Below are 21,723 nucleotides of genomic sequence, written 5' to 3' on the forward strand. Positions count from 1 at the left end.
AAGCGTGTGGAATTAAAAAATGGGAAAGTAACGGGAAATAATCTGGGAGAATCACTGCCTAAAACCAAAGAAACACAGATAAAGCTTGACAGGTGTTATGTGCAAACAAAAGTTTCCCAAAAAGCTTGTAGAGTTCCCTAGACTAGTTAAAACAAGTAAAATTATATATGTATTTTGGGAAATTATTCAGTTTCACAAGTTGAATGTGATTTGGTTTAGCTGTGTCGGGAAGGAAACACAGATAACAAAGGCAGCACATTATGATTGTTAAAAAAATAAATAAAATATGCATAATCACACACACAAAATAACAAAACCCTCACAGATGAACCTGGAGACTTCCGTGTGACAAATCCTCCTGCCCTTCATGCCCAGACTGACAGGTTTTGCAGCACTGAGGAAGGAAAAGGTGTAGAATTACTAAGCATTTGCAAGCAAGTAGAGATGATGTTGAGGTGCTCAGAGTAACTGCAAGGAAAAGCAGACTGTCCTGCTCTCGTGGAAATGCCCCAGGGTTTGCCAGTGCTGCTGCTTGAAGAAAATGATCATTTCAGCAGCATTCTCGGTGAGTTGCTGAATCTGTTCGTAAATTAGGATTAGACTGGAAAGATCCCTATCAGGATAAAATAATTTGTTATATAAATACTCCCCCCCATTATTTTATCAAACAACAAAAATTGCACATTGTGCCTGAGCTGCTGTCCATCCTGTGCGAAAAGCTTTAAACAGTTGGAAGGAAGACCCTCAATATTGGGGCTTCTTTGGGTGTGAACCTGGGAGGGAGCGGCTTCCAGTTCTACTGTAGTTACAGGCTGTACTGGTGCTAAGTCATAACTGCTTAAGTGTCACCCTGTACATCACATGCTAATCCCTCTGACATAGTTTTTTTTAAAGGAAAGCCATTTCAACATAACCCACCAGCGGTTTTGTGAAGCGGCCCCTCCTAAATTGCACCAAAAAAAAACCCAAACACGTGAACCAAAGGTTGTGATGATGTGGATATTTAAATCATTCTGACGCAGCAGGAAAAAATTATATGCGCCATCGCTGGTTTTTCAAAGCACGTTAAGATGAACCATACTGGAAAGAACACTTAATAATCAAGACCAAGAAAAAACTTTTACGCCGGGGGCTGTGACCCTCCGCCCGTGGGTGCCCCGAGGTTCAGCGCCGGCCGCTCCGGTGCAGCGGCAGCCGCGCTGCGCTCGGAGCGGCTCCAGGTGCTGCTCCCGGGTGAGGACACAGCGGCGGCGCCGTTAAAAGCGCGCAGGGGGAGCGGGTGCGCTCGGAACGCTCGTGTTCGTCGTGGTTTCTGTTTTGTTTTGTTGAGTTTTGCTCCGTTCCGTTCCGTTTCGCGGGTCTGCGGAGCGCTGCACGCCACGCGGGCGCGGAAGGGGCAGGTGCCGGGGCAGCGTCCCCGCAAGGGGGGGGCGGTGCTGCGGCCCCGGGGGACCCGCCCACCGACCGGCCGGTAGGCGGAGCGCCTGCGTGAAGTCACCTCCGTCGTCACAATGGGCAACACCTCCCTCCTCCCCAGCCTTCCCGCGCGGCCCTTTCTCCCTTAAAAGGACAATGGGGCGCGCAAAGCGGAGAGGGCTCGATTGAGGAGAATGGGGCCGTGGGAGCGGCGCATGCGCAGAGTGGCGGGTGCCGAGGGGAGGGGGAGGAGGAAGGCGGCGGGGGGGTGTGGGCTCGCGCGGGCTGGCAGGCAGAGCGCGGAGGGCCGGCGAGGGCGCGCAGCGGCGGGGAGCGCCGCGCACTGCACCGCACGTTTGTTGGTGGGCGCAGCGGAGCGGTGAGTGATGTCGCTTTCTTTCTGCTCAGAGTGCAGGAAAGAAAAGTACAACCGAGAGGGAACGGGAGGTGCAAACCTGTGTTTTTGTTTGTTTGGGCGTTTTTTGTGTGTGTGTGTTGTTTGGTGGGGTTTGTTTGTTTGTTTGCTTGTTTGAATTCAGCAGTCCGTGTTTTGTGTTAACACGAGTTCATCCCGGAGCTCGTCTCCAGTTCTGCTGCGGCGAAAAGACTTTTGCCGCCTGAAACAGTTTGACACGCGTGGTTCCTGTGCGCGGCGGTTTCCCCCCTTTTTCTTCAATTAGTGGAGTTTAAAGGAGGTGCTGGCCGGGGGAAACGCCTCCCGCATTGTTACAGACCCGTCCCGACAACTCTGACTTCCCCCCCAGCTTCCCGCACACCCCAAAGTACGATTAAAGCCCCAAGTCTCAAGGAGGAAGCGCAGCCGGCCTCCCGACGATTTAACTCCCGAAGCGGTCCCCGGCTGCGGCGCGGGTTAGAGAAAGCGGGCTGCACGGTGCCGTTCCGGGGCCGCGGCTGCCCGGGCTCGCCACGCGGGCTGCGCGGCCGCGCCTCTGGCCGGTGCAGAGCGGAGCGGGTGGCGCAGGTGCGGCCGCCGGCGCTCCCCGCGCAGTCCCGCACACCTGTGGCGGCGGCGCGCACAAGTTGGTGTCTGCAGAGCGGCGGGGGGCACAGTCGTTCCCGCGATTCCCCCTTCACCGTGTTGCGCGGGGGAAGGGGGGGGTGCGGTTTTATTAATAGTTATCATTAGTATTTGCAGAGGAGCCGGGGGTCTGTACACGCCCCGAGAGGGGAAAACGTGCAGCCGTGGGCTGGCGTGACACGTGCTGCCTGTCGCACGGGTGGCGGCGTGTGGGGCCTTCCCCCCTCCGGCCGGCGCCCTGCCACCGGCGCGGTGCGCGGCGTTGCCGGCGTGGGGACGGTGCGGCGGGCGGCGATGGCGTCCGTACCGCTCCCGCAACACAGAGCGAGTGAAGGTCGCTCCCGGCGCCGGCAACGTGTGCCCGCGCCCGGCGCCAACAAGTTTCAGCCGCTGCTTTCCGCGGGGTTTGCGCGGCGGCGGGGCGGCCGGCGTGCCCCCGGCGCGGCACGTAGGCAGCGCCCGGCTGCAGGGAAAACAAAGGGCTCGCATGTGCTGCGGGCGCCGCGGCTCCCCGGCGCGCCGGGGAAAAGCGCTCGTACGCGCGAAGGGGGTGGTTGCTGAGCCCCAGGGGGTGGGGGTGTCGGTGGGGTAAAACTTGTCCCGCGGGGGACGGTGGTTTTTAGCGGCTGGCTGCCGGTTTTGGAGGACTTTGGAGGGGCGGTAAAACTTTGCACACGCGCTCCGCAGGGTACCACGCTGCGCGCACGGCGCTGGTGTGCAAGGGCGGGCAGGCGAGTTCCGCCGGTCGCCCCGGGGCTGCCGCAGAGTCCCAGGCCCGGGGGGGTCCGTGTCGCCCCCGCCGCGGCGTGCCCGCATTGCTGGGAGGTCTGCGACGGCCCTCTGAAGTGCAACTGTTGCCATGTTTGAATTACGTCAGGGCCGAGCCATGAGGAACCAACGCGGGGCGGCGGGACGGAACCGGACCGGGGGACGGCGGGAGGCGGCCGTCACCCTGCCGGGGCAGGGGTCGGCGTGCCCGGCGGAGCTGCTGCCGCTGCTGCCGCTCCCCCCCCAGCCCCGCACCGCGCCGGATGAGCCGGCTGCACCGAGACCGCGTGGTGGGGCGGCGTTTGCAGCGCGGGGGCCGCCTCGCAGCGCCCACCTCCCTCCGCGCTCGGGGCTTTCCTCTCCGGCGTGCCCCCTGCCCCTTCCTGCGCTGTTTTAATTTATTTAAAATTTTACACATTTCGGCAAGTTGAACGCTTGGCAGCCCTGGGGAGGGCAGAGCAGGGGCTGCCCGCGCGTGTGTGTGCGCTCCCGCGGCTCCACCTGACCGGCGGGGCCGCCCGCGAAAGTAGGTCGTCCGCCCTGGGCGGGGGGTCTTTGTTCCCGGCGCTACCGCGCCTCCGCCCGCCGCGGTCCCCGGCCGCCCAGCGAGCCCGCCGGCGGTAACGGGCGGGAGCGGGGTGCCCGCCGTACCGGGGCCGGCGCTTCCCCCGCGCCATGCGGTGCTCGGCGGAAAGCGGCGGCCGCCGCCTCCGGCCTCCCGCACGGCGCCCGTTCCAGGGGCTGCGGGAACGGCGCGACCAGCCTCTACCTTTGCATGAATCTTTAGTCACTATTATATATAAATATATTTTTAAATTATTATTTGTAACTTGCAGCTTTGCGCCAGGGCAGTGCTTCCAGTCGCGCTCTCTTATTCATGAGCTAAAAGTTGCCGCCTCCTCTTCGTCTCCGGCGGAGTGTAGCTAAAGGGATTTAAAGGGACCTGCCAGACCTGTTGTTTACTCGGATGCGCCTCAGCGCAGCGAGCAGGGCTGAATCCTGCCCACCCCGGGGCTCCCCGGGCAGCTCTCTCCTGGCAGTGACTGTCTTGGTTCACACTACAAAGAGCCTTGTCCCCATCAGTCTCCTCATGGGCAGTCCTTTGGACTTCAATAACCTTAACTGCAGAAAAGTTTGGAGCTGCAGTTCTGCAGGCAGCCGGGGAAGGATGCTGCCCCTCAGCGTGCTGCTGTGTGCCCAAAACATGTGTCTCCTGGCTGGGCTGAAGAGCCCCTGCACTGTCCCCTCCTGAGTGGGGACAGGAGAGGAGAGAGCCTGGCGTCCTGAATTGAGCTCAGAACTTCAACAGTATTGCACTTGTGGTGGAAGCTGAGTAACATGCTTGAACACACCCTAACTGTAATGCTCTCTTTTTCGTTTTGCATTTTAATTCAGTGCTGGTGGAAGGTGGTAGGTTGGCAGCCATGGAGATGTCTGTTTAACCCTTTTACAAGGCAAGACAGGAGGGTGACAGGTTCCTCAGCAAACCCCTTTTATTACTGTGTGTTTGCTTCCAAAGGTGAGACTGTTTTTAAACAGCCATGTGCAGGGCGTGTGCTGTGGAAACCCCTTTCTCCCCAGTCTGCGCATGGCCAGATTCACTGTGTAGTTTACAGCTTTTTTTAAATAGAGAAAAAGATTGCACGAACTCTGCAGTGTAGGGGCAGGCAGTGAACTGGAGGCCTTTCTGCTGACAGCAGTGAATACTGAACTCCTTTGGCACCCAGGTGAATTCCAGGTTTCTTGGGATCTGTGGTAGAGAATCAGAAGGTAACAAGTCGTGGGTTTTTCAAACACACCCACAGGCATGCAGCATCCAGCTCCCACTGAAAGTAGGTGGGATTGAGCACCAGAGCCTCTGGGAAAAATTCCTTCTCACTTTTCTCCCAGCCCAGAGATTTGCAAAGAAGAGCTAATTGCGTTTGCACTCTTTCCTTTAAAAAGAAGATATTGCTGACTTCTTAGTAGAAGACGATGTTAAAAATGCTGATAAATTCACACAGTTTAAAAATAACATTAAAACTGTGACGGTTTAATGTCTTACTCATGCTGAACAGCTTTCTGTGAAACAAAACTTCTGCTTTGCGTTGATTAACACCTGATGCTTTGTGCCTCTTTCATAAGGAGGGGAATTATTCACACAGTCCCACTTGACAACCAACTTCCTCAGACTTCCACACCTTGTAGCACTTGCTTTTTGACAGAAAGAAGCAGCTAGTGAGCTGGGGCTTCAAAGCTGAGTGGCTGGGCAGAATGTACACTCAAGGCTTCATTCCATGGCTCAAGCCTTTGCATTTCTCTAGAATGTGCTCAGTCCAAAGTCCAAGTGAAATGACCAGTAATGTTACTTAAGGAGATGGAAATGTACCCTTTTTAAAGAAGTCACTTTAGCTGTTGAGCCAAACAATTTCTACTACTTCTCTTCAAGTCCCCATCAGGTATGTTACCCTCTTTTTAAAAACAAACAAATAAGAAACCCCAAACTATTCAGTGTCTCATGATCTGAAGTGTCTGTGATGCTTTATCAGTCGCAGGTGGCTGCAGACAGACAGTATCTTAACAGCTGCAGTGACTGTACTCAGATAAGCATCGCAGGCTGAACTCCAGCTCTTGCTTGAGAACATCCCAGGTTTTCCTTGCAGGGCTCCAGCTCAGGCTGAGCATGGTGTTAGTTATGCAGTAGGAGTTGGAGAGGGGGTGGGAAAGTCCTCTTTCAAGATGGAATGTCTGCAGGTGAGATAGGTTTGGGATTTTTTACTTTCCCCCTCCTATGCAAATCTTACTGATTACTGTTTTCATGCTTTGGCATATCCCTTCTGGAGCACTAACCGCGTGACAGGTTAGAGGAACAAGCAAGTGGGCTTAGCCTTTTACTTCTTTTGTCTAAATGGGTTAGGTACCTATTTCCCACTGAAGATCAGCAGGTAATTAGGTCCCTTTGTGGCTTCACTCCTTCTCAGAACTTCACTCAGAACAGCTTGTGACCCAATCAGGATGATGTGGAGGCTCAAACATGGGAAAGAAATGTCCAGTTTGATTTTTTTTTTTTTTATATATATATGTGCTTAGGAGTTGCTGCCATTCACATCTGGTGTGTTAAAGGTTTCACTGCAGCACGGAGCGCACAATGGTAGCTGTGGACACCTATCAGCAAAAGAGCGAGTTATTTTGGCAAAGATTCCTGAAGACGTAGTTCTGACTTGTTACTGGTTTTGCTCAGCTCATCAGGTGAAAACTCCACAGGATGCTGTTTCATTCAGATGTGCTTGGGCTGTAGAGGCCAAATACAGCTTTCTTCCAAACAAAGTTGAGTAGAGAGAGGAAGGGAAGTAGAAGGAAAATCTGAGGATATAGGGAACCAGAAGAGTGTACAGTACACACAATTTTAAGGTTATGGTTGTTGGAAATTAGTCACTATGTTTTGAGCTGTAAGGGCAGATGACAGTGTAAAAAAAAAAAAAAAAAAAAAAAGATTTTGCAAATACTGAAGTTGCATTTTCTTATGACTCCAATTAGCTCAGTCTCTTCATTGGAGCATTCTGGCTTTGGGCGTATTAAAATGTGGCTTGCTGGGGTCCAATTTTAACTTCTATTCCAAAGTTTCTTTTTGCAGCATGTGAACTCAGGGGGAGGTATGTTTACATTGAGTCTCTGATATAGATCAGCTCCTCTGTTGATGTACAGTTTTCTGTCCTACAGCTGATTTTCAGTAGAGGTATTGCGGTTTATTTCAGCAGAGGGACAGGCCCAAGAATTTATTAGTGAGACAGGCAGTTCTGCTTCTGGCGCCATAGACAGCTCTGGAAGCATTTTTCATGTGTGTGCATGTGCCTGGGTGTATGCACTTGCATATGTAAAATCCAGAGCACGTATATTCTTCCTATAGTAAGGCATTTGTTTCTGTTCATTTAAAGGAAAAAAAAGTACCATTTTGGCTATGTTTCTTAGTTCCAGTGAAATGCTATAGAGATGAGCATGGTGAGATTCTTACTGACAGGAACCGGCTGCATCAACATATGTAGGCTAGATGATATTTTTCTGTAGCCCGACTTCAGGAAGGCTGTGCCGAGGCTGTTTTGTACATAGAAGGGAAAAATCAAATTACTTTCAGGCATTCTCCTCCTCTCTGACAAAGTATTGGCAGTTTCAAGTTGCACAAAGGGTGAATGATCCAGGGTCAGAGTGAAGAGATGGGAAAGAGGAAGGTATTGAGTAGTTGGACTGGCATCCCTCTGCTCTCCCATAACCCTAGGGAATGTTTCTCTTTCAGCTTTGCAAGAAGCAGGTGAGCATGTTCCTTCCAACTGGCCTGATAATTGCGTTACAAAGAGAGACATGCCTGCCTTCTAGGAATTCCTTCCTTTCTATTATAAAGGGTTTTCATTCTTCTTGGGTGATCAGAAAGAATGCAGAAGGAATTTGGAAGGGCAAATGAAAGTGGCTCCGCTTTTTCTGTTTTAAAATTCGAGAGTTCAGAAGTCCTTCCTTAGCTTGAAAACTTAATGAGCATCTGAAGTAATACCTCCTTTTAATTTAAAACATCAAATTAAATTTTGCTAAGAAAACTAAGCACCAGATTCTAGTCCTGACAGGTAACGAAAGCATGAAACCATTTTCACACACACGTGATGCATGCTGCTTTGTACCAGCCTTTCACAAATGTAATAAGTAGGGTGTGGTGGTTTTTTTTTATTTCCAACCTACTTTACTATTCCCCGCTTGACCCCAAATTTTTTTGCAAGACAAGTCTGTCTTTTTGATGCTATTTTTCTGAAAGTGGAAGGGCAGAGGGATGGAAAAAACTTGTTTCTGCATTTTTTTTCTGAGTTCATTCAAGTTGTTTTAACAGTTGTTTAAAGCAGAACTTAGGGGAATAGCAACTTTTGCAGGGAGACCAGTGAGGAGGAGGAGAAGGATTGCTTTTCCCCTGGCTTGGGGGAATACCACTCCCCTTCTAATGCAGGTAAATCTCCGTTTCTGCAGAGTGACAAATACACTCTCCCAGGATTTATGGTTCTTTGCTGTTGAGTTATCCCTTTCACTTCTGTGCAACTGCTGATTTTAAAATGTCGTGTATTTCAATAAAGTGCTTAAATTCTGCAAAATTATCTTGTGTAATGCGTTTTAACTTCTGTGGAGCTACATTCCTACTTACTGTCTTTTTATCTGTCCCAAATTTCACAGGCTTAAACTTTCACATCTAAGATTCAGGTGTTATGGTAGCTGGCAGTCTAACGCCCTGGTTCTAATTTGAGATATAAATTGCAAAGCTTTAAAGTTAAACCTTTTAAAGGGCTCAGTCTTATGTACTTCTAAGTACACTTAAGTCTATAGAAATGTAGTGTCAACTCCAGCACCAGACACACAATTATGGTTTAGAATGGAAGCTGAGACAGAGAGCTTTAAGTTTAGCAGTGCTGATAGGTACTTCTAGACTCAAATGCTTCTACATTCGCTATTGAGCTCTCCAGCTGACAGAATATTTAGTATATAATGGTCAAATGGCAGCTGCTTGGGATTAAATGGAAGGCGTCAGTCCAGTTACACATTTATAAGTGCACTTTGATGCAGTTGTCAGAGAAATGTGTTTTACTTGTGGTTTTGCTGCTAGCTCTTCCCCATTCAGGCATGATATATGGTAATACCATTGCTGACCATTCATCAAGTGGGAAACAGATGGCACTAGTTTCCCTTCTATTGAGAAAGTGTGTTGAAAGGCTGCTTCTGTGAGAATGGCAACAACGATGCAAAACAAAATATTTTCAGAATATTCATGTCTGATGCCAGCCTTTGCCAGAAGATTAATTGTAAAACATGCATCTTGGTCTCACTGTGTTATAAATCCCAGCTAGTGACAGAGGTGGTCTCATCAGCATCTGGATTAGTGGGAGAAACTGGGTTACAAAGTAAATACAATTGTAGAGATCAGTTCTGTGTCTTGCCCTGTAACAGTCAAAGTGTTCCTGCTGCTTAAGTTTTGTGTCTGCAGTTAGTCTTTGACTTTCTAAAGAAAAGCACCAGGCTGTGGCCTTAGTGCTGGAGTAGTCAAGCAAAATCTAAAAACACTGTTTGGTAGTTGACAGTGCCCAAGTGAACGTTCTGTTGGATCTCCAGAGGCTTGTTAAACACTGTGTCCTCAAGAGAAGGCAGTGTCTCTTGAAGAAGCACATAAGATGCCAAGAAACAAAATAGGTACTCTTAAGTATTTGCCTAGGCACTCTGTTCATTTGTCTTTGTGGTCCAGATATACTAACCTGATTTGGTTGTGCATTCAATTTGATTTGTGAAGTGTCCCTGAAAGCATACCTAAGCAGAGGCAGAGCATCGTTTTAACTGTCCCTCAACAAACCCATTCAGCACGTCACTCGCTAGTTGTGTACCTTTTTGTACCTACTGCAGTTGCTCCTGGCCTTCAGGCCAGTACTGTGATAATGGAGCAAATGGTCTCCTAAGAGGCCGGGCAGCATTTGGGGTGACTTTGCTGGATATTTGCACAAAATCATCCTTGTGAGAACTCAGCCCTATGTGAGCTCCTTGCGCTGTAAATGTGCACAAAGCAGAAGGGAATACAGCACTTACAGCCCGCGGTAAAGACCACGAGTTGGGACAAGAGGGAAGGAAAGACCTGTCCCCTCCATCTCCCTCTTAACAAGTCCCTTGCTGTCAGCAGGCTCTGCAAGGGGGTTGGTCAATACAAGCTTTTTGGGGAGTTGACTTGTGTCTTTCTACATGTTCGTGGGGTCGTAATTGCAAGGAGACACAACCTCAGGGGGCACCAAGTGGTCTTACAATGTGATACACTAGACTGAAATGTAAACGTGTATGCTTTCAGCTGGATATGGATTCCTTAATGGATTTCTTGTAAGAGTATTAACCAACAATATTATTATTTTGCTTTTCTGTTGTTCTCAGGAGCCCAGGAACCTTGTGTGTTTATTTTGCAGTGCTGCCATGCTCTGATCTTCCCCTTTGGGGCGGGGGGATTGTATTTTTACCTCTGTGTGGAAGGCTGTGACTAGGACTGGGTAGTTTACTAGCTTTTGCTGTGGTCCTGCAAAAATACTTGGGATTTTCTTCCATCACATGCAATTTCTGTCAGTAAGGTAAGCATGATGCTAGGTATGGGTCATTTTGTGGAAGCATATTTTTGAACTCACCTAAAGCTGCTTTTCAAATTATTTTATTGCTGTAATGATGTGGCAAGTCTGTAGACTAAAGACTTCAGGTTAATTTTCTCTGTCCCTCTGGAGGATGTTATCATTATGTTCCTTATCTTCCTGCAGGTAGAAGATTTGGGGACACATCCCTATGCCTGATACATTGACCAGTAACCCAAGTTGGGTTGCTGGGACTTGACAGTCCATGAGACTGTGAAGTGACTGGGAGTTCTCTCTCACCAGACTTGTCCACAAATTATGGAGATGCTGTTCTCCCAAAAGACCTGCCCGAGCTGCTACTGGGTATTTCAGCAGCATTTGTGGGGAGAAGAGGTAGTTCGCTGTTTGCTTCTACAAGTATATAACAACTTGGCCTTTTGTTAAGGGGGGAGGGGGAAATCTTGTGTTATTTCTGTGGCTGTAGTTTTAATTTTTTTTGAAAAGCAGAAGTTCTCAGCAGTGGATTCCTGTTCTCAGGGAGCTTCCTGCAGCCGGTGGCCTGTCTCCTGTCTGAGAAGTTAGCGTGTGATAAGCAGGAGAGCTTGCTGCTTGCTTCCTGCAGCAGGTGGTTGTGGCAAATCTTGCGCTGTGGTCTGTTTGAAAGAGAACATCTTGGAACAGTCCCTACCTGTGTGTATAAGACAGATGCTATGTGACCTGTGAGGACTTGCTATGTGTCCAGGCCCAGCGCCAGGAAAGCACCAGCTTGGCTCAGTTGTTGGTTTGGTTTTTTGAAGTTCTGTGGGAGCTCTATTTGCTCTGACAGCTTCTCATGCGGTGTCAGACTGTGTTTAACAGGAGTCTGGGCTGGGGTGTAACTGGGGCCTGGGAGAACTGATTTGGTGGTGTGGACATTGTGTGTTGAAGGGGTCTTTGTTGTGGTGACTGCAGTAAATCCACTTGTAACTGACTTCAAAAGTTTCTGCCTGGAAAAGGCCTCCGCTGTGTGTTACCTTCTCTGATAGAAAAGCCCAGCCTAGGTGTACTGAAAAGGATACACAGACCCCCATGAGCAGCGTGGCTTTTGGCTTTCTGAACTGATGGTTGAGAAACAATTTCCCAATAAATGCAGCACCTTTTGCTCCGGCGTCATTGACGATGGCTAGAATATGTGGTGAGCGCCCCAGGATCCTTCTCCCAATCCCTTTCCTCTCTGGGTTTTCTTCCCATGGCGAGAGCAGGGTGGGGAAGGCGGGAGGGCAAGAACTGAGCCTGTGCTGACACGGCACTGGGATGTGGTTGGGATGCTCACCCAGACCTGAGAGTCAAGCAGTGCTTCTGGGTCCCGCGGTGTAGAGGTGGCCACACGGAAGGCTGGGTGGGACCCCACCCTCCTGTTTTTAGAGCGGCTTTTCAGGTATGTCTGCCCTACAGCCTAGGGGTATGACTGCAGCTCATTTAAAATTACTCCTCCTCGCCTTTCACAAAATTTGGCAGGGATGTTTCCAGCAAACACGGGTGGTGATGACGAGGTGACCCAGGGTTCAGCTGCCAGCTGCCTACCCAGGGGCTTGGGCAGGGTCCCCCAGTCTGCCCCACCACATACATGGGGCTTTCATTAACCGAGTCTGCTGCACTCACACCTCTGGATTGTGGTGTCGTAGATGTGCCCTTAGAGTAGAATTGTGCAGTAAATGAGCTTGTCATGAGTCCTGCTGGGTATTGCTTAATATTCCAGCTGTTGTTAATTGTTTGTTAATTATTTTTATAAGTGTATTCCGTGTGTATCTGCTCTTCAGAGGCAATGCAGAATAGAGCTATTGCCTAATCTAGCAGTTTCCCATCCTGAATTATAATTTACTTTTGATTTGCCCAGTGAATTGCCCAGGTTTTTCTTTCAGTATCTACCAGTGATAAGTAACACCAGTTCCTGTTTGTTTTCACAGGCCACAGCTGGGAGGAAAAGATGTTTGGCTTTCACAAACCGAAGATGTATCGGAGTATAGAGGGCTGCTGTATTTGCAGAGCTAAGTCTTCCAGTTCTCGTTTCACTGACAGCAAACGTTATGAAAAGGATTTCCAGAATTGTTTTGGGTAAGGTTCTTCCTTTAATCAACATCGTGGTCAGTCATGGTGTTAACCTCCAAGCCACGAACATGATGCGCTCTTGCTCTGAGAGGCTCTGAAGATTCAAGAATGTTAATGAAAATTCGATAGATGAATATTTAGCAGTTCCAGCAGGTTTTATGCAGAGTACCTTCATTCAGGTGTTGGTGCCTTTGTTCAAATACAGTGTATCAAGACATTATTAAAATTTATCATTGGAAACCCATTCTGATGAAAAGTGAGCATCAAGTGTTTGGCTTTCCAATTGGGCAATGTTGCACATAATGTTACTTGAAAACATTGGTAGGCAAAACTATAAATACCCGTGATTTCTTGCACCTACCTGTTGTGACCTATTAACTTTTAAAAATACTTTCTAAGAACTTCAAAATTCTGTATAGACCTGTGTCCCTGAAATGTCAGCAAAGTAAATTCTTCTGTGGTAGCTTCTATTTTTTTTTTTTACTGTATTTATTTTTATTTTTTTTTATGAGGCAGTAAGATTTTTTCCTGCTTATTCTGTGGTTTTCCATGAAATTATTTCCCCTGGAAAACACCTGTGTTGTCAATAAATGTTTTCTGCCTTTTTTTTTTCTTCCAGTCTTGTTGGATTACCTCTCATCAAAATCTTGGGCCCAGTTGGAACTTTCATGCATCATATTAAAAGCTATATATACATATTAGTGTTGCTACTCTTCTCTGAAGTTCCTAACTTCATATGTGTAAATCTTTGCAATCTGTAGAAATATTTCCCTCTCCTTTTTTCTAGAAACACTCTTTTCATGCACAGCTTTATAGTGCTTTGTGTTTACCATGGATTTTTGTACATAAATCTGGTGCTGAAAATTTCCTTGTCGTATTTCTTGGCGACTGTCCTTGCCAGTGGAAAGACCGTATGAAAACACATTGCTTTTTTTTTGTGAACTATGGTAAAGAAGCTTGTAGTATACCAGGGCCTTTGGTCTTGTGCTATCTGAAATATGTTTGCCGAGGTAAAAATGCAGTCTTTAACACTGAGCAAATAATGGCTTATCTGAGCCTGCCCCATTCATCTATAAATGCTTCAAAGTCTTCCCATTTAAATAGCTGAAAAATTCTACAGTTCCATTTGTTCTACAGTTCCAAATTCTACAGTTCTATCCCCCTTATATTTCTTTTAGTGTGGATTAGCAGTAGGGTTGATTTATGAAGAAAACATGTTAAAGGGAGCGAGTATTGCTGTCATTCCAGTGACTGCTGTTTCTGAAACCTTATCCTACTCTTATGCAGGAGCATGTTGGCTGGTATTTGTTACTCATCCCTGAAGCTCTGTGAGAAAGTTAAGAGCTGAATAAGCTTTTGTCAGATCTCTGAGGTTTGTTCCCAAACGCACATTCAAGGTGTATGATTACTCCTCCTCCCTCCCTCTTCATTCAAACCAGCCAACCACTGGAACTGTGCGTTGGTTTTGGTATTTTGGTTTTTTGTTGTGTGACTTTTGTTTTCTTTTGCTTTTGTTTGCTTTTTTGGGGGGAGGAATGTTTGTTTAAGGAAAAAAAAAAAACAACTGAAGGTGATGAGACTGTTTTCAGTACCCCTCTGGAGGCAGATCACAACACCTTGTACTTCTATATGGAAGAAAGCTTTCCGAAAGTCGGGCCTGGTCTTTAAACGGCGATGTTTGAGCACCCCAGATTAATTGTAATGCCTGAAAAACAGAACTTGGGAACCCTTGTTTTCCAACAATTTTTATGCTTCTTGCTGCTGTCAAAGTGGGGGGTGCTTTTATTAACTGTTGTAAAGTGATTTTTGCTTTTGTTTTCACCAGGCTCCATGAGGCCCGCTCAGGAGATATTTGCAATGCATGTGTCCTTTTGGTGAAAAGATGGAAAAAATTGCCAGCAGGATCAAAAAAAAACTGGAATCACGTTAGTCAACTATTTATTTCTTCTCCACCCCAAAACAAACTCATCCCTGTCTTTAGTCCATCCTGCTAGAGAGGGACATGCTGGCAAGGGTTTGGGATTTATTGTTTCCATCACACTCTCCCTCCCCATCCTCAGCATCTCTAAACCCTTCCTGAAGTATTTCCTGTTACATGGCTTTTATCTGTCACTTGCACCTTTGCCTTACGTGCAGATGGTGATTGTGCAAGCCCAGGATGGAGTCACAGGCTAATATACCTTGTAATTCCTTGTTTTCACAAGCTCATAACTTTGTCCAAAAGTCTCCTATGATATTCAAAACATGTCAGATTTGGCCTCTGTCCAAAATTGGTTGCTCTTTTTTTGTTTTGGTTTGGTTTTTTTAATAGTTTGAACAAGCAAGGTGACTTGCTCAGGCAACACATAAATCAATGTTGTTTAGTCAGATAATTACAATGACTAATATCTTGCAGCTATTCCCCCTCATATATTCTGTTTTGATACATCTAATTCAGTTTAGGCCTAAGGCTGGGAAGATGAGCAGGATTCTTTGTGTATTTTATAACCTTTATTCTGGAAGCGTTGATGGTAATGAGAGCCAGAACTATGGTTATTACTACCACTAGCTTTATTCAGAAGTTACATTGATGATTTTTTTTTTTTAAATGCCAGGGCAAATGCTTGGCAGACACTCTGAACTGAACCTGTATTGGCTTAAATAACTATTTTACACTAATCCGAATTTGTCAAAAATATGAAGAAGTCAAAAGTTGAACTGAATATGCTTTTTAAATGAGTTTGCTGCCTTTTCCTACAGATTCAGCCTCTTGCAAACCTGATTTAAATGAACCATATGAGTATTGGTGCACAGAACTGCCTTGGTTTAACTGAATTGGTTTTGAACACCTTCAGCTAAGTCAGTACAGGTACCTTGGCTAGAGCAATACCTCAGCATGATGCAGAAGTATTATGCATGCATTTTCTGTGTTGTAGGTGGTAGATGCCAGGGCTGGACCCAGTCTTAAAACAACATTGAAACCAAAGAAAATGAAAACTCTGTCTGGAAGCAGAATAAAGAGCAATCAAATCAGCAAACTGCAAAAGGAATTCAAGCGGCACAGTAAGTAGATCCAAAGAGAATTCTGGCAATAAACTTTGGCCTCCCCTAATATAGCTTCCTGTTAACTGGCCAAGCTGAATCACCATCTAGATTCAACTATGTGCTCACACATTTGGGCACTCCCTGTTTTCACAACTTCTCATCCTCCTCCTGGGGCTTGGGGTGGAAGAGCTTGTGTGCAGGGTGGGCTGTGAGAGAGGGGTGGGGAAATGGCAAGGGGGGAGTAGGAAGCCTGGCTTAAAAATGTAGGTAGCTGTAGCTTATGCCCCACACTTGAACGATGTGTTTCTGGAAAGAACTTCTTGGACAAGACCCTAATTGAAACTGAAGTTGGAAGAGGTTTCCTCCTGCCCTCAGTAACGCACTATGGCCGTTTTCAGCACAGTTCTGTTGATACCACTGTCAGTCTTTTTATTCCACATGTGTTTTCAACCCAGGCTTTCTATTTAGCCTAGATTTCCCCCCCTTTAAACTCCTACCACATTTCCTTTGTACAGTTTCCTTACACCTTCCTCTGCTGGTCTCGATTTCTCGATTTCTTTCCAGTAGCACTCCTCAAATAGATTTGGATTCATAGCTTTCCAACAAAGCCATCTGCCAGTTATGCTCTAAATATATGTCAGTACTTTAGGTTTTTCATCTAAAGTAAACCAGCCTTTTAACTGTTCCTTGACTTGGTCTTCTCTCTCTTTCAATTATCCTACCTGACCTGAAGGAGAAGCTCTCCAAAGAGTCAGTAAAGGCCCTGACCCAAAGAGCTCGTGTCTCCTTATTCAACGTGCTGTAGTTAACCTAATAGTGCTAGTGCAGGTGCCAGAAACTGTAACTAAAAGGTAGGCTAGTACACCCTCTGTTAAGGTTTGTGTCTGCACTGGAGTCCATAGTTCATAGTCTCGATCCAGCAAGAGCTCAGTACTGCCTAAGCCATTGCACTGATGAGAAGAGCTTTGCAAGACTTCAACTGGATGGGTAAGAAAGGAGATTTACAGTGAGAGAGAACATGCTAGGTGTGAAGCACAGACCCCCATCATCTTCAAGGATCTTCCGGTGATTCCAGAACAGGACTAGGATGTTGGCTGAAGCATGGCCTGTGCAGGCCATGTTTGAGGGCCAGGAACTGAAGCCTGATGATCCTGAACTACTTTCCAGTCTCTTGTGTACAAGCACCCCCTCCAGTTCTGAGGTCTCTCTCTCAAATGCTGACAGATAGTCTCTCTATTGGAACTGGCAGAGGCAAGTGAAAAATGGGTTGCTGTTACTAGTTTTTTCTTCTTAATTAAAAGCATTCTGTATCTCTGTTCCCAATCTGCATGTGACCGTTTACAAGTCAGGAAGAGGACAAGTCATCGGATGCATGTCCTGATTGTTGCATTTCTTCTTTCTCCCGCAGATTCTGATGCCCACAGCACCACTTCCAGTGCCTCCCCAGCTCAGTCGCCCTGCTACAGTAACCAGTCTGACGATGGCTCAGACACAGAGATGAGCGCTGGGTCCAGCAGAACACCAGTTTTTTCCTTTTTAGATCTCACATACTGGAAAAGGTAAATAGCAACAGAATATTCGCTCACTGCAGACAGCAATTTACATACACGGTGCTGGATTCTGCTTCTTCAGGAATTTTCTGCTGCTGAACTTTAATTTGTTTTAAGGATATAATTTAAGCCGCAGAGTATTATACAGTATCTGCCTTTGGAAAGAAATGACATGTGTTTAAGACATTTTCCTCTGTCTCCTTGCAGATCCCTAAAAACTAATACAGTTGCTAGTTGCTGGAAAATATTTTTGCGTTTTTGGGAGTGACAGATAATATTCCTGACTGTTGTTATCTTGTCTGAAAACTGCACTGTAGACGTGATGCGTTACCAAGTACAATAGTGCTCTCAGCTTGCCAGCAAAACAGCATTTGATTTGGTTGACCTGTGATGGTAGTAATTAAAATAAAAAGTCTGGAGTGGGAGGAAACCTACAAGATTTTCTGGGAGCTGATGAGCTTGTTATCTTTTATTGCTTGTTGTGACACAGTAATCCCTTGTTTAGCTAATTGCTCTCTTGAGATTGTTCTGACTTTGTTGCATCCTCTCAAATAGTGTTTGCAAGTGCACTGTATTCAAGGTTAGTTCAGCCCAGATAGTTGTTTGAAACTTCTGGGAAGCAAAATGGGAGACTTAGTTTTGTGCAGACATGGGTTTGGTGGTGGGTTGTGTTTTTTGGTTTGGTTTGTTTTTTTTCCCAAAGCAATGTGCATTTACACACAGACTTTCTGAGCAGCCTGTCCTCCTAGCCTCTGAGCTGGAGGCTCAGAAAAGTAGTGCCTTGGGTCAAACGAATTTTTTTTGTATATCTGTAAATTCTGTATATTCTAAACTCATAAACCATCTGTCTCTCTCCCTGCCGCTTCTTCCAGGCAAAAGGTCTGCTGTGGCATTATTTACAAAGGGCGTTTTGGGGAAGTCCTCATAGACACTCATCTCTTCAAACCTTGCTGTAGCAATAAAAAGTCTGCCACTGAAAAACCAGAACAAGAAGGACCACAATCTCCAGCAATCTCCACCCAGGAGGAGTGGTGACTTCCTTGGATAGCTGCAAAAGGTTATACAGATCCTCTTATTCTCTGGAAAAATACTAGAAAAGTGACTGTTCACTTTGGACACCTGCTATGCTGCCAAAAGACTATTCCCTAGAACTGTTTTGGGTTTTACTGCTACAATTCTACAAACTCCGAAGCCAGTTTGTATCGTTCAGAAAGACTGTATATAATATTTAAGATGCTATGGAACACTTAGCAAAGCTGAATGCTGCTGCGAGGTTGTCTGATCTTCCCTCCCTCTTCCCCCCTGATTCTGTTCGCTTCACAAATGAATATGAGGATGGGGTTTTGTATATTAAAGTATATGTAGTTCATGTTTCTGTATTGAAAGAAGCAGTGGTTGTAAGGCATTTTTTTAAGTTGGTTAGTAACCTCCCTTAAATCCCCAAGAAAATATTTCATTCTTAGACATGTATGAGTCAATAAGATGAACTAATGCATAGAAACATTATAAGTCACCTCTCTAGTTATATAAATATATATTTTTTTGAAGGTGTGGAGATCTCACCCTGTACTACTGACGTAAAAAAGACAAATATTCCATCCCTCCTATGTGACACAGACCAAGAAACTGCAGATGTCTCTACTACAAGTGGTAGTTATCAGAGAAGGCCCCCAACATGAAGTGCTCTTCAGAAGGGTGGGAGAGCTCTCCTCCTTAGCTAAGGAGGAAGATTTACCTAAGAATTAACCATAGCAAAATGGGAGGCTACTTTAATTTTAACCCAGCAGCAGATACCCTGGGTTTCACGTAGTAACTGACTGGTGATCAGAGATGGACCAACAAAACATGTTGTTGCCCAAGTTAGGTGTAGATGATGGCCAAAACTGAGTAACTACTGTGTGTTAGCCCACTGCAGTTGAAATGTGACTACAGACCCGACTTCATGCTGGACCTAACATAAAGCAAGCTCCTCACTCAGTAAATCAGACTCTACTCCAGGGACATAATCTGCTTGCAGCCTGGGGCCTGGATTCACGATTGCTTTTTTGGAACCCTTGCCCCGCAGTGCTTCTCTGTGTTTTGTTTTATTTTTGTTTGTTTGAACAACCACCAGATCAGTACTTTTGTGAATACTGAATATGAAAAAATTCTGTTAAGAATGGTGCTGTACTGAGTCAAGGCAGCTCTGTTTGCATACACGATCAATAGATGGTATTTCTTACATGGATTTCCAAAAAAAATCGTGTGCAAACCATTGTGATACTCCTTCAAAACTCTGCTTTGCCTGTAGGGTGGAAGCAGCTTCCTGGAAGAATGTGCTGCAGTTTTAGCTCCCAGTTTCTTCATGTTCCTTTTATGAAGGTTTAATTTCTGTAACTTGGGAATTCTGCTTTGTTGTTGTTGTTTGTTTCTGATTGGGGGGTGGGTATGATTTTTTCTTACTCTTTTGGGGTATTCTGCAATGGATTGCTACAAGCTTTCCTTTTTGTGAGAGTCTTTGGCATAATACTGGGGTGGGTAGGGTTTAGGACTGGACTTCCATGTAATCTCACTTCCTGAGATGGGAATGCTTAGCAAATGAAAATATAGGTAGGGAGAGATAAGCAAGTTTTAAGAGGAGCCTCTACCCTCAAAGGTTCTATTTCTTTTCTTTCTTCCTTTTTTTTAACTTCTTTTTTGTCCTCTCCTGTTGGTTAATTCAACCTCTGGAGAGAAAGAACATCAGGGGAAACAGGGCTTTGACTTATCACAGCCTTGCAGCTTAGAGCTTTCATCGGTCTTATTTTGCTGTTCCAAAACACTCTGAGATTCTGAAGGGAGGACAAAGCTGCCTACCTTGCTTTCATCTGCAACCAAATAGAAAAGACTTAGGTTGGAAAATACCTTTAAGATCATGGAGTCCAACCACAGGTATAATGGATCCTTGCTTGTATAACAGCATAATCAGGTTGGTCATGTCTGATAAGGGCTTGAGCAAGAGTCCGAGCTGTTTTTGCAGACACCTGCTTCCATTTGAATTTGTGTTTTCAGCATCAGTAATTCTGTACACCTAAGGCTGCAGTATTGGTGGTAGGATGTGCTCTGATACGGATCATCTCTTCTGTATTTATTTATTTATTGCTAGATTTCAACCGCCAACTGCTTCCCCTACTCCCTCCCACCTCTTCCATTCCCGGTAGTAACGCAAAATGAACTGTATGTAGTCATGCACTTTGTATTAATGTATTAGAAATCTATGGAACCTGTTTTGTACTTTTATACTGTTCAGACACTTGTAATCCAAACTTTTTTTTACTAGGGTAATGAATAAATTTAGACTTATTTAGAAAATAAACAACTTCTCTGTTTATTTCAGCTCTGTTCCATTAATTAGTGTTTGAACTAGCCCAAGCAACCCATGTTTCTATTTGAACAAGACTTCAAGACTTTTGTTTTAGGGGGGGTGAGATAATTCTCTTCCTGTTGAATCTGGAAAGAAGAGCAGAGCAAGGGAAGGAGGTGGTGTTTATTATGATAGACAGCTGTCTCGGGGTAGAATCACAGAGCTTTCCCTTGGCACTGCATGTGTGTGAGGCATTCCTTTGCTGGCGGTGGGTGGTGCTGATGTGTGCTGTCCCCAGGGGCCTTGCTCTCCAGCTCACCAGCATTTAGCTCACCAGCTCACCAGCCGCTGCAGGTTTGGAGCTGACAGCACGTGGAAACATCCCTTTCCAGATCCAGCGGAGTTGGTGGAAGAGACTGGTGCTCCTCTGCTGAAGCTAGAACCCAGAGGGTTTCTTCCCATGACAGGCGTAGTCAGCTAGATAAGCTCCAGCAGACCGGTGGGAGCAAGGTCTCTGGCAGGAGATGGCAGTGAGTAACTGAGTTCAGAAGAAGATGAGGCTGTTCCCTCATAATGGGGAAAACGTTGCAACCTTAAACATGATGGTGTGTTGCCAAAGACTATTTTGAACTTCAAGGGAGACGCTGATTTATTCCTGCTGATAATTCTGGCTGTTTTCTTATAAATGGAGCACAATGATATCCAGAGATTCGTGTAGAAAACATTAAAGTGAAAGCTCTGCATAGATTGCAAGACCACAGGATTTTAGTACAATAGCATGAACATATTTACATTATCTGCTGTAGATGCATGATTTGGTTCACCTGAAATAAAAAGGTCTATGTAAAATCACTGAAGAGAAGCACCAAAAGGTGGTTTAAAGCAGGCAAACTTACTATGTACCCCACTCTGGAACTTCAACCCTTTTTCGAATAGTAAGTTCCTTTTCCTTCTCTCTTTTACACTGCTGCTGCACACCGGTGACTACGGGTACCGTCGAGGTAACCTCCAGGTGCTGAGAACATGTTGATGGACAGAGGGCCGCCTTTTTTGTGGGGCAGGTAACCTAATGGAGGCTACGGCTGCGAAGGAGGAAGCTCCTGGGGGAACACAGGAGAGGCAGGACTTGCCATCTTCAGAACAATGTGAAATGAAATCAGGAGGCAAAATCCTGGGTAAAGCCTTCCTGTGCTTCACCTGAATCAGCTGTCACAATGACAAGTGTGACATGTGCTAAAATACCTTACACTGCAAGCATTATAAAGATGCTTTACAGAGGATTGTATTATACTCAAAAGACGAGGAAAAACAAGTCATGTGGCAAGAAGTTATTTTGCTGGAGGTCACCAGTGGACAGGGAGTAGATCCACAATTTCCAAAGCCTGAGCTGAGTGCCCAGTGCTGCTGGTGAGGAATGCA

At 46.1% G+C, this 21,723-nt stretch overlaps 1 protein-coding gene across 4 annotated transcripts; it reads left to right on the plus strand.

Annotated features, from left to right (window-relative positions):
- Positions 1-1,667: 1,667 nt before the first annotated feature.
- Positions 1,668-20,316, plus strand: SINHCAF (SIN3-HDAC complex associated factor). 4 transcript variants are annotated; one of them, XM_065035169.1, is made up of 7 exons: positions 10,136-10,326; positions 10,507-10,713; positions 12,267-12,414; positions 14,234-14,333; positions 15,324-15,450; positions 16,841-16,991; positions 17,855-20,316. In XM_065035169.1, the coding sequence occupies exons 3-7, from the start codon at positions 12,287-12,289 to the stop codon at positions 18,015-18,017; spliced, it is 669 nt and encodes a 222-aa protein (XP_064891241.1). In that variant the 5' UTR covers positions 10,136-10,326; positions 10,507-10,713; positions 12,267-12,286; the 3' UTR covers positions 18,018-20,316. The 4 variants fall into 4 exon arrangements, with proteins under 4 accessions (XP_005500378.1, XP_064891235.1, XP_064891241.1 ...); XM_005500321.3 differs by lacking the exons at positions 10,136-10,326; positions 10,507-10,713 and adding an exon at positions 1,668-1,795; XM_065035163.1 differs by lacking the exons at positions 10,136-10,326; positions 10,507-10,713 and adding an exon at positions 2,179-2,286.
- The last annotated feature ends 1,407 nt before the right edge of the window (positions 20,317-21,723 follow it).

Source organism: Columba livia, chromosome 1 (genome assembly GCF_036013475.1).
Source record: "Columba livia isolate bColLiv1 breed racing homer chromosome 1, bColLiv1.pat.W.v2, whole genome shotgun sequence".
NCBI lineage: Eukaryota > Metazoa > Chordata > Aves > Columbiformes > Columbidae > Columba > Columba livia.

Excerpts from the sequence above, each read along its gene's own strand:
- SINHCAF (XM_021284782.2), top strand. Across the intron at positions 12,415-14,233 it reads GATTTCCAGAATTGTTTTGG|GCTCCATGAGGCCCGCTCAG; the intron begins GTAAGGTTCTTC and ends TGTTTTCACCAG. Across the intron at positions 16,992-17,854 it reads GATCTCACATACTGGAAAAG|GCAAAAGGTCTGCTGTGGCA; the intron begins GTAAATAGCAAC and ends CGCTTCTTCCAG.